Genomic DNA, 12183 nt, shown 5'->3' with positions numbered 1-12183 from the left:
TTGTGAGCTCCAGTCTGCCCTCTCTAGATTACAACTGAGATTTGGCAATGTGATTCCCCCCCCCATATTTTTGCTAAAAGAAAGGGTAAAATAAATTCCTTGGGTGTTTATTTTGCCTCATAACCCATATCAACACTTAACCTTCCCAATAGTCTGAAATTTTTGATCCCATTGATGTTAGTGGTATAATGTCATTAGCTATGTGTTAAAAATAAAATACATGCCCTTGACCTTTGAAGTAATCCATACTTGATCCAGAAAATTATGGTGACTATGTCATAGTTCTGATTTTCAGTTATTGAGGCATTTCAGTATATTGCTAGGAAACAGCTTGGATGCAATTAATTTCATTTAAAAGTTTCATTTAGTAAATAACTTATCACTTATCACCATGATTTCCTGAAGAATTTGTTTTTATCATGCACATTTTGTTTTGTAGGAAAAGAAATTATTGGAAGAAAGGATTGCAGAGTTCACCACTAACCTGACAGAGGAAGAAGAAAAATCAAAGAGTTTAGCTAAACTCAAGAACAAACATGAGGCTATGATAACAGAATTGGAAGGTAGGAGGAAGACTTTCTAAGGGATGGATTTATTCAGCCTCTCTCCATCAGAATTTCTAACTTGCTGTACAAAAACAGTTACATCTTTATTGGAGACTGAATCTCAAAGAGTTAATGTCACAGTCATAGAGGATTTGTATGTGACACATTGATCAGTCAGATGTAACCATTCAGTGGCTGATTGGTCGAAGGTTACACACTCAGGCAAACTGTGCTCTAAATAAATGTAAAGAAGAAGGGCTAGTTTAATTTCTCCTCCTGGAGGATTATCTCTCTTCTTATGTATACACTGGTATCTGAATCTTGGGGTTTCTGATGCAGCTAGTAATTCTAAAATATAGATGTCTGTAATTATTAATAATACTGGCTTAAAGGTTAGCATTTTCAAAATTGAGTATAATTCCAATGTTCAGAATGTTAGTGATGGTTTTCCACCATCTTCATAAAGATGATGATGTCTGCTTTACCCTTGATTTTTTATGGAAAGGAATGAATTAACGCCAAAAGGTCCAAGGGTGATATTTCTCATTCTTGAATTTAATTTTAATGTGGAAGCCTGAACTGGGAATTGTGCTATAGGCCATCATCTCTGCCAATATAAATGTAAGTTGTTATGCTTTGGCTATTTGTGTATTTGAATAGTATTAGGAAATCCGAGATACATCAGGTCTATTATTTCCTTCAGAACGATTACGCCGGGAAGAAAAGCAGCGTCAAGAATTGGAAAAGACTCGCAGAAAACTAGAGGGAGACTCCACAGATCTGCATGATCAAATCGCTGAACTGCAAGCTCAAATAGCAGAACTCAAAATGCAGCTGGCAAAAAAAGAAGAGGAGCTTCAAGCAGCTTTGGCTAGGTGAGCCTAGTTGTATTTCTAATTGGAGGTGGGATGGGGATAACAGGCCTCTAATTTAAAAAAAAATAGAGTCATGGCCTCTTATGACTTATCAGTTGGCATCAGTTTAAAGCACTCTGATAGTTAGCCTTCTCAGACTAGCCAGTACTGATACTTTCTCTGGTATGGAAAAATAAAACTAAGCATTTCAAATAGTATCCAATTATAGATGTAACAAGTTCACATACTAATAACATGTTAGAATAGCACTTAGTTTCCTTTACCATACAATTCTATACATGTTTATTCAGAAGTAAATTCTAGTGATTTCAAAAGGATTTTCTTCCAGGTAAATGTGTAGAAGTAGATAACTTCTCTGCATAGAAATATGAAATAATGCAGCATGTTGTTTGTGCCTTTAACTGTGCAGGGTGGAAGAGGAGGCTGCTCAGAAGAACATGGCTCTGAAGAAGATCCGTGAACTTGAATCCCAAATTACAGAATTGCAGGAGGATTTGGAATCTGAACGAGCTTTTCGAAACAAAGCAGAGAAGCAGAAGAGGGATCTGGGTGAAGAGCTTGAGGCTCTTAAGACTGAGCTAGAGGATACCCTAGACTCAACTGCAGCACAGCAGGAACTCAGGTGATTGTAACAATCTGCTTCTTGACTACATTAAAAAAAATACAGATTCCCCAATTGGGTTTTAAGATTTGCAGTTTTTCTAATCGAAACCTTTGCCATTTTGTGCAATTTCTTCAGATATTCTTTGTCTGTCTGTCTGTCTGTCTATCCATCTATCCAATTTATATACCAAGAAGTGACTCTGGGCAGCTCTTTATGTGCTGAGTCTTGATCTCTATTAACTTTGGCATGCAAATAATGTAACTTTCTTAATTTCTGTCTAACAGAGGTGTTTTGTTATTTTCTGATAGGTCAAAGCGTGAGCAAGAAGTGACTATTCTAAAGAAAACTCTGGATGAAGAAGCAAAAACTCATGAGGCTCAGATACAGGAGATGAGGCAGAAGCATGCCCAGGCGGTAGAAGAGCTGGCTGAACAGCTAGAGCAAACTAAACGAGTATGTAATTTTTCTTTTCATTATTTAAATATCCTGATAAGTGCCAAGATTGTATTTCAGTGCCTGTATCTGAGCACAGCACCGATGCAGTTTGTACTTTTTAGAATATATTGCCCATTACATCAATTATATTCAGAAATGATGCAGTGGAGATTAAAGGTGAAGCTGTAGCATAATGTTTTTCAAAATGGGGTACTCATTTCAATATCTGAAAAGAAGAGTGATACTTGATTTAAGGTTGGATGGTAATTAAACAAGCTAAAAGATTGTCTTCTTTTACCTATGAGAGAATGGGATTTTGGGTATTATATAAATATTATTTTCTTATTATAACTCGTAAATCTGCAGAATATTTTCAGTTTGCTTTATTTGTATAGACATTATGAGCATGCAGGAAGCTTCAGTTCATGGTAGCACAAATCTTGTTAATCCAGAATTGAAAACCTACAAGTTCACTGTTCTAGTAGTGTCCAAATCCATATCAGCCTTCTGACTGCTGCATCAAAATTTCATTTTGAATTAGTGAAATTGAGATTTCTAGAGCAGTCATGCCTCACTATAAAATGTTCTTGTCTTCTAAAGGTGAAAGTGAATCTTGAAAAGGCAAAACAGTCCCTGGAGAGTGAACGTGCTGAACTCTCCAATGAGGTGAAAGTACTTCTGCAGAGCAAAGGAGACTCTGAGCACAAAAGGAAGAGGGTTGACACTCAACTCCAAGAGCTTCAAGTAAAATTCACAGAGGGTGAGAGAGTCCGAACAGAACTCACTGAGAGAGTTAACAAGTTGCAGGTAAGGATTCAATATAAGTTCCCTTTGAGTTCTTGATATCTAGCTATCTTGCAAATGCAAGACAAAAAAATCTGTGTTGAAACCCCTATACTTATTGCTTCACCCTAGTTCCAAATTATATCAAATATACTAAATAGCTTTGCAAGAGTTTATGTAGTTATCACCTTTAAAGCCTTACAGGGCACAGAATCAGGTTACCTGAGGGACTGCCTTTTTCTAGAGTATCTGCCTTTCCTATTAGGTTTGTTAAGATATTAAGGGTTTTCCCTTAAATGCTATTACCTGATTGGACCTTGGAGGCACATCTACTCAGCCATCCTTCCAGTCCTTTGGAATAGTCTCCCACCTGACATCTGAGGATCCCTATGCTTTAGCCTTCACGTGGGCTTTGAAGACCTACCTCTTCTCTCAAGTATTAAGCTAGGATGGGTGTAGAGTTGTGAGAATGATTGGTCTGGCATTTGAGGGAAAGAGTACTTTTGTTTTTAACTATGTTTTTAATGGATTCTTGTGAGCTGCCTAGAATCGTCTTTGGAGATTGGTGACCATATAAGTCCTGTAAATAAATAAAATAAATAGTGTGTTTGCAATTTAGATGGATAACAAGCATCTAATATAAATATGCTGCTTGCTATGTGTATCTCGCCTGCCATATTAAAATGATATCAAGTAATAAATGACAAACCTTTCGATAATGGATGGTTTCAATGTTTTTAGGTTGAGTTAGACAACGTCACTGGTCTTTTGAATCAGTCTGATAGCAAATCTATTAAATTAGCAAAAGATTTCTCTACGTTGGAATCACAACTGCAGGATACACAGGTAAGCTGCCTAATTTTTTTTTCATGATTGACCACAAAATACCATTTTAAAATACCATTATATTTTCTATTTACCACTGACAGATCTTTTAGTTGACTGGGGAATGCAGATTGCACTTTATAGCCAGCTTCAATCACCCTTTCTTTCTGTAATAGGATCGTATGATTCATATTGAACTTTGGATATCTTTAAAACTGAAAAACTTTACTTTTTCTATATCAAATTCTGTTCTGTACTTTGGAAGCAAAATGCAGCATTCTTAATCCTTAATTTTTATTCTAAGAAAGAAACGGGATTTCTTTTCTAGTTAAGCTGTAAAATGAAAGTACTTTGAGAACACTATATGAATAGCATAATCTTGCTTGCCTGACCTTTAGGATGAGGAATGGGGACAAGGATAGTAACCACAATAAAAACTTTAGAAAATAATTGCACTGAGAATGGCCACTTCAGCTTCTCTTTGTGTTCCAGTTTAAGCATAGCTCAGATGTAACAAGTATTTGGATTTCTACCACTCACGCTATTTCTAATAGCAGACACATCTAAGAATTAAAATAGTGCAATGAACTTGCTTAGTTATCAATTCAGTAGTGAAATGTAAATAAAGCAACTTAACTCACTTCAAGTGAGTTCTGCTAATTTAATTCATTCCAAGTGAGTTCTGCTAGAACAGTGGTTCTCAACCTTTCTAATGCCGTGACCCCATAATACAGTTCCCCATGTTGTGGTGACCCCCAACCACTTATATATCACTGGGTGCCAGGGGCGTGGCCAAAGAAAAGGGGGGAAAAATGGCGGACAGCCTTGTTTGGCGACCCCCGTGAAATGGTCATTCGACCCCAAATGGGGTCCCGACCCACAGGTTGAGAACCACTGTGCTAGAAGATAATGAAACCGACTTATACATCAGATTTAAAAGATACATTTCTTTGGTTTGTAGTTGGTTTACCTTTTAAATTCTGTATTAATCACTTTTTTATTTTTGACTTGCAAAATAATTGTCTTTGTGTCTGTATATTTATATGCCTCTGAGTGGTACTGAATATAGATGTCGGGACATAAATTGATACTTGATCTTACTTATCATTTAATTTAGACTTTTAAAATTCGAAGGCAACTATTGATTATAATAATGAAGTATATCACATAAAGTATTTTGAGGGGTTTTTTTTTATAAAAAGCAGTATATATTCTTAAACAAGAAATGTCTTATATGTTGAGTATGAATAGATTTAATCAAGTTTATCAGATTTCCCGCCCCCCCCCCAAATAAAAAAGTCTTATGCTTTGTTTCGAAGACTTGGCAATTTACCCTAATATGACAAGAAACTCTACAGTGCTTTCTTCATACACTCTTAATGAGTTTATTTTACTCTTTTGAAAGTAAAAATCGAGTTGGCAAGTTCGTTTTGTGTTGTAGAATTTACTAAGTGCCATTGAACTATTTGTATTCAAATTCCCTAGTCCAGTGATGGCGAACCTTTTAGAGACCGAGTGCCCAAACTGCAACCCAAAACCCACTTACGTATCATCAGGTGCTGGGTGGGTGTGGCCCATTGGCTGGGCATGGCCCATTGGCTGGGTGTGGCTGCAGTGGTAATGGCAGACTGGGTGAGACTAAAAAGTTCAATCAATCAATTCCAACTTTGCGGAGATTTTTTTTTCCGCAAGAAGTTGAAATTGATTGAACCTTTTTTTTTTTTTTGCACATGGTGGTGGAGGCCTAAAGCAAAAAGGTTTTATAAAACCCAGCTGAAGGCCCAGGACTGGGGCGATGGCGCACGTGCCCACCGAGAGGGCTCTGCGTGCCACCTGTGGCACGTGTGCCATAGGTTCGCCACCACTGCCCTAGTCTACAGGTAGGCTAAATCACACAATTACCCAATGTTATATAATTCATCTGCAGGAGTAAATTCTGCCTCACTGTAGTATCAGAATGTAATTATTGCCCAAGTTTCTTTTTGTTGTAGATCTAATATCTTTGGGTATTTTGATTGACTCTTCAGTTTATTGATTATTATAGGAACTGCTTCAGGAGGAAACCCGTCAAAAACTGAGCCTTAGCACCAAGCTGAAACAGATGGAAGATGAGAAGAATAGCTTCAAAGACCAACTAGAGGAAGAAGAAGAAGCAAAGAAGAACCTGGGAAAACAGATTTCTGCGCTTCAGTTCCAGGTACTTTAGAACAACTTTATAGACTGGATCTGTAGGGACATAATATTAAATTAGGTTGAAGGCGGAGAGATACAAACATGTAGAAGAGGTCTATGAACAGTTCAAAAGCTGTTACTTGATTTTCATTAATGATCACTTGCTAAATTGCCTGGATACAATAGTCTGCTCAGTCTGAATTATGATTTTTAATGAGCTAGTTCTTAACTATAGTTTAAAAGTTTGGATTTATCATTTATCTAATCTATGTTTAAATTATAAACTTGAGAAAAGGAACTATGTTAATATTTTGTAAAACAGTGGGAATGAGCTTTTCAGGATAAAGAATAAATTATAATCTGTTAATCTGATATAGAAATAGAATCTTTCCATTTCTTTTTAATACTGCTAGGGTTGGAGTGTGAGGAAGAATGTATGACCCTGAGGATTGCTGGATGTGCAGATTATAACCAAATCAGGCTTTCAGAGATACTTTGTTCTATTGTGTAAAATGTTGGATTAATATCCTGGGTGGAAATGGAATAGTGATTTGAATAGGGTTTTTTTGTTGTTGTTGTTTTATATAGAGCTACTCTGGATCTCTAGCTTTGCAAGCTGTATGGCATTTTGTGCCCATCCTGCTGCATCTTACATGAAAATGCCGTCATGTCTCTTCATTATTTCAAAAAATTGCCCACCTCTTCAATTTTCTTACAATTCTTTTAGAGCCCTGCCTTACATTCCTTTTCCTTTTTGCAAAATTGTGTTAAAATTTTCTCTTATTTTCTAATTATTTAAATAATGTTCTTTTACCTAGATTGGAGAAATGAAGAAGAAGATGGATGAAAGCATAGTTTGCCTGGAATCAGTAGAAGAAATCAAGAAGAAGCTTCAGAAAGATTTGGAGGCTATGAGTCAACGTTATGAAGAAAAAGCAGCTGCTTATGACAAGCTGGAAAAGACTAAGACCAGGCTCCAGCAAGAGCTGGATGATATTGCTGTGGATTTGGATCATCAGAGGCAAATAGTTTCTAATCTGGAGAAAAAGCAGAAAAAATTTGATCAGGTACATATAATTGTATTTTGGGTAGACAGCTTTGCCCTGATACTTGTTCAGTAAGGAGTGGAAGCGTCTGTGCAGATATCACGTTTCCTGCCTTGTAACTAAACGTCTCTTGCAAACAAACATTACCACCATTGGATCACATTTTGTTGGTTTGGTTTTTGTTTGAAAAAGAACTATGAACTACATTTGCACTTTTTCTAGGTCAGTTCTAAAAGGGTGCCACCTGCTCTAATTTGGGGCAACAGTTGATCAATTAACTTTTCATCCTAACACATATCTGGAATTAATAACTAACCTGTACTAGGTGCTCATATTGTTTCATTGATGATACCTGAAGGGGCAACTATTGCAGATAGCCAGATATTTCATTTGGAAATCTTATAGTACCATTATTGTTTCTTTTCCAGCTCTTAGCAGAGGAGAAAACAATATCTTCCAAATATGCCGAAGAACGAGACCGTGCTGAAGCAGAAGCACGAGAAAAGGAAACAAAAGCCCTTTCCTTGGCTAGAGCCCTGGAGGAAGCCATAGAGCAGAAAGCAGAGCTAGAGCGACTGAATAAGCAGTTCCGGACAGAAATGGAGGATTTGATGAGTTCAAAAGATGATGTTGGCAAAAGTGTAAGTTGATAGTATTTGAGTGAAAGTGATTACCATAATACAGACTTGTGATAAGTCTTAGCAGGTAAATTGGGTTACTTTGCACTTTTAGTAAGATTAAAAAAAGAGATGCTAACTGGAAGTATTTTTTTTTAGAATGGAACAACATATATCAAAGTCTTCAAATCTCACTATTCTGAATGAAGAGATACTAACTAGTAAAGCCTTTTCTATAGGAAAATTATGGCACCTGAATTTTTGAGTAGCAAAGGCAATTTATTTTTCTAAATAAAATAGTTGCTATTAGGTTTCAAGATAAATATGTTGCTTTTGAAGCAGTATGTTCTAACACAGGGGTCCCCAGGCCATGGCACACCACACCACTGGGCCGTGGCCCATTCGGAACCAGGCTGCGCAAATGGAGCAGTCAGCCAATTGCACAAATGGAGTTGTGTGTGCCTGCTGCTCACATGGAACCATCCCCTCCCCCCCCCCAGGCCACCAAGCCAGAAAGGTTGGAGACTGCTGTTCTAACAGTTCTACATAGGCTTCCTTGCTTCCTGCCTACATACATATAGGTGTCAATATTTATTTAGTGATTTAATTTCCATATGTATTAATTGTCTGAGATGAGAACCTAGATGCAGGAACACCTGATCAAATTACTTTCTGTTTTTTTTTTTAAATAAAATGGCCAGAGAACATTGGGAGTATTAACAGAGGCAGAGAATTGTTAATATGTTTTACTACCTTTAAAGCTTTATGTGTCACAGGACCAGGTTATCTGTGAGACTGCCTCTCTCTAAGGACATCTACCATCCTACCAGATTGGATGGGGGGGGGGGAATTTTTCTGGTTCCCTCCCTTAAATGTTGCCATCTAATGGGACCTCAGAAGAGTCCCTTTACTGTGGCAGCCCCTGTTCTCTGCAGCATCCTTCCCCATGATCAGAAGGCTCCTATCCGTTTAACCTTCTGAGAAGCACTTAAGACCTGGGTTTTTCCCTCCCAACTGCTGGGATAGAGTGAGATTGATAAGATGACTCTGTTGTGGGTTGCATGTGAAAGTTCAGCTATGGTGCCAAGTTTTGCTGGATTTTATTGCTCATGGTTTTAGTATTTTTAATTGTAAATAGATGTTTTATTTTTTGGGTTGTGAGCTGCCCAGAGTTTGGTATAAGATGGACGGCTATATAAAGGTTTTAAATAAATAAATAATTTATATCTTATTCTTTAAAATACTGGACAATACAAACAATGGCCGTGTCAATATAGGGAAGCTAATTTTGTATCTGCATCCTATAGGTTCATGAGTTGGAAAAGTCAAAAAGAGCTCTGGAACAACAAGTAGAAGAGATGAAGACTCAGTTGGAAGAGTTAGAGGATGAACTGCAGGCCACAGAAGATGCCAAATTGCGCTTAGAAGTAAACCAGCAAGCCATGAAGGCACAGTTTGAGCGAGATCTTCAGGCCCGTGATGAACAAAATGAAGAAAAGAGAAAGCAGCTGATGAGACAGGTAGCATTTCAGAGATCTTGAAAATTCCTGAACTGTTGTTAGCAAGCTTTAGTGGAAAACTTTAGCCAGGCAATAAAATTAGTTACCAGATGGCTGTTCCAACTCTGATGATTTAGTAAGCATTATTATTTTTGTCCACTTGCATTAAGATGTGGGACCTGGGTTGTATTAATGGGTAAATCTTATATGCTTTGATTCCTTACAGGTGCGAGAAATGGAAGTGGAGCTGGAAGATGAAAGGAAACAGCGCTCTATTGCTGTAGCTGCCAGAAAGAAGCTGGAAATGGACCTCAAGAATTTGGAGGCCCATATAGACTCTGCTAATAAGAATCGTGATGAAGCTATTAAACAGCTCCGGAAATTACAGGTGAGGTTTGCCGCTTGTGTAATACTGATTTTCTGTTGCTGGGTGGTGAAGTAAGCAATCCAAACAATTATTAAGGCTTAGCAGTTGTTACTTTGATTCAGGAAAGAAGTCTTGTATGAATGTATGTATGAATCTTCAGATAGGTTTTATGAAAAGCCTGTTTCCTTTTAGGGATGTTACCTGCATTAACCAACAACCAGTTCCATCCTGGTCTCTTTCATTTTGGTTGGCCCACTGGCCTCTAGTTCTAGGTGTCATCTAATGGGAAATAAACTAATGTCATTCTTGAGCCACAGCAGTATGCATGTCAGTGGGGGACTATAATTGTAGAGGAGGCATTTGGTGAGGAGCACACAGTAAGGGTGCAGAGGTGAGCAATTTGCTGGAGCTTGAGGTCTCCACCCACTTTGTCTTTATTGGGCTTTTGTCTTTCCTTCAGAGTTTAACCAGTCCTTGAGAACTAGATTGAATAACATCCCTTTTAAGTATTTCACAGAGAGAATGTTTTATGTGTAGAAGTTTTCAGACTGAATTTTTGGCTGTACTAGTTAAAAATTGTTGGGTTGCTGAGTTGAAAAATATTAGATCCTGAAGCCTTGGAGACCTGTTGACAATATATTAGACTTGCTTGGGGAAAGTACTCAGTGAATCTGATTTGTTATAAAGCTGTTTCATATATACATGAATTTATAACTTTTTAGGCCCAGATGAAGGATTACATGCGGGAAATGGATGACACACGTGCCTCAAGAGAAGAAATTTTGGCACAGGCTAAAGAGAATGAAAAGAAGTTGAAGAGTATGGAAGCAGAAATGATTCAAATGCAGGAGGTAATCTAATTTTTGGGAGGGAGTGGGGAACCTTATTAAAACCTAGAATATATATGCCTATATGTTTTAGGTGGAGTGCAAGAAAGCTACAGAAATTAAAGGCATGGAAAAAAAAACTCAAAATGGAACAGTTAAAAATAATTTATTCCAGCACCATTAATTATAACTCTCCTTATATTTCTGTTCCTGCAAACCGTTTGCTTCCACCACTTACATAAACTTATTTAATTACATTGCTTTTTGTTCTTTAAATATCTCAATTCATTCTTTTTGAGGACATCTTTCATACCAGTTTTATCTCCCTTCTAAATCTGTTCCCTGGTCCTTGTTATTTTGCAATTCAATCCTTATTCATTCTCTCTGAATGACCTAAATACTTCAAGTAATTTGTACCGGTCACTTCAATTTACATTATTCAGTACATAATTCCAGTGACAGTGTTTTATTGCTTTATCATGCATATTTTAAGTACCTCATTTCCACTACATTCAGCTTACTTATTTGCTTCAATTCCATTCCAGATAATTTCATTATTTTAAAATCCATTCACTGTACTGGAGGCTCCTTGTTAAGCCTTCTTCATTCACTTCCAAAACAATTTTATTTCCATCAAAATTGTTTTGCATTTTCTTCTCCTCTTTTAACCTTTACTGTCACTTCCTCTTTTTCAGCCCTATTGTTTTTGCTATGTAAACGTTATATAATGTCATCCTCTCATTCTGTCATTATATTATAGTGATACTCTGTAACATAAATTTCTGCAGTCTGTTCTAAACAAGTGTCCACATCCAATTTCCTTAAGGCCATTTTCCATTCATTGAATATTTTATTATATAGGAATATAGGATACATATCGCAATGTCATTTTTTTTCTATTCCTGCCACCACCAAATAATCATTTGTCTCACATTTACAATATGTCATTATTCTTGTATTCTTCACAAATTTTCTTTCAACTTAATCAAATCAATTATTCATTTGGATTTTTATTTATTCCTTTGCCATAGATTTTGTTCTTGAAGAAGTTTTTTAAGCAGTTAAATACCAATCACATTTTGATTTATTCTAGAGTCCAAATCATTTTTTGTACTTCTCATTTCCAACCATCATCAAGAAGATGCCATTCATGTCATCAAGCAGAATATTTTTTCCATTGATCAAATTCATTCAGAACACTGCACATTTCCTCACAAAAAAACTGTATCTGATTCTTCCATTATCACTAGTCATTGGAGCATAGATGCAACTATCATTAATGTAGGGGTTACTACATTACACACAAACTAAAGAAACCTAGGTAACATATTTTCTAACATACATTTTATCCTTTAATTCATAATTAATCTTATACCATCCCTTCTGCTTGCCAATTTATTTTATCTACCAAACCATTGTATCTTATTCTAAAACCTTTCTGATTATATCTATGTGATGCTACTTGTGTCTTTTAATAAATATATATAATAAATTGTATACATAAGTGACTGTTAGTTATTCTGACATGTAAAAGTATATGATTGTCCTAGCTACAACTAGATTACAATATTTCTTTTTAAAGCTTGAT

At 36.5% G+C, this 12183-nt stretch overlaps 1 protein-coding gene across 6 annotated transcripts in view; it reads left to right on the top strand.

Moving 5' to 3' along the window:
- MYH9 (myosin heavy chain 9) overlaps window positions 1-12183 on the top strand; it is a 103958-nt gene that overhangs the window by 86587 nt on the left and 5188 nt on the right. For all 6 annotated transcript variants that reach the window (XM_039353094.1, XM_039353092.1, XM_039353089.1 and 3 more), the window contains exons 24-35: window positions 440-563; window positions 1249-1420; window positions 1830-2042; window positions 2333-2477; window positions 3060-3266; window positions 3984-4088; window positions 6112-6264; window positions 7058-7306; window positions 7714-7926; window positions 9210-9422; window positions 9628-9789; window positions 10491-10619. In XM_039353094.1, the coding sequence (XP_039209028.1) occupies window positions 440-563; window positions 1249-1420; window positions 1830-2042; window positions 2333-2477; window positions 3060-3266; window positions 3984-4088; window positions 6112-6264; window positions 7058-7306; window positions 7714-7926; window positions 9210-9422; window positions 9628-9789; window positions 10491-10619 (2085 nt within the window). The remainder of the gene's footprint in view (window positions 1-439; window positions 564-1248; window positions 1421-1829; window positions 2043-2332; window positions 2478-3059; window positions 3267-3983; window positions 4089-6111; window positions 6265-7057; window positions 7307-7713; window positions 7927-9209; window positions 9423-9627; window positions 9790-10490; window positions 10620-12183) is intronic.

The sequence above is a fragment of the Crotalus tigris genome, unplaced genomic scaffold (genome assembly GCF_016545835.1).
Source record: "Crotalus tigris isolate CLP2741 ecotype Arizona unplaced genomic scaffold, ASM1654583v1 scf7180000018491.14276545383:2951260, whole genome shotgun sequence".
Classification (NCBI taxonomy): Eukaryota; Metazoa; Chordata; class Lepidosauria; order Squamata; family Viperidae; genus Crotalus; species Crotalus tigris.
The sequence above is the reverse complement of the archived record's forward strand: the minus strand, read 5'-3'. Positions and strand labels throughout refer to the sequence as shown.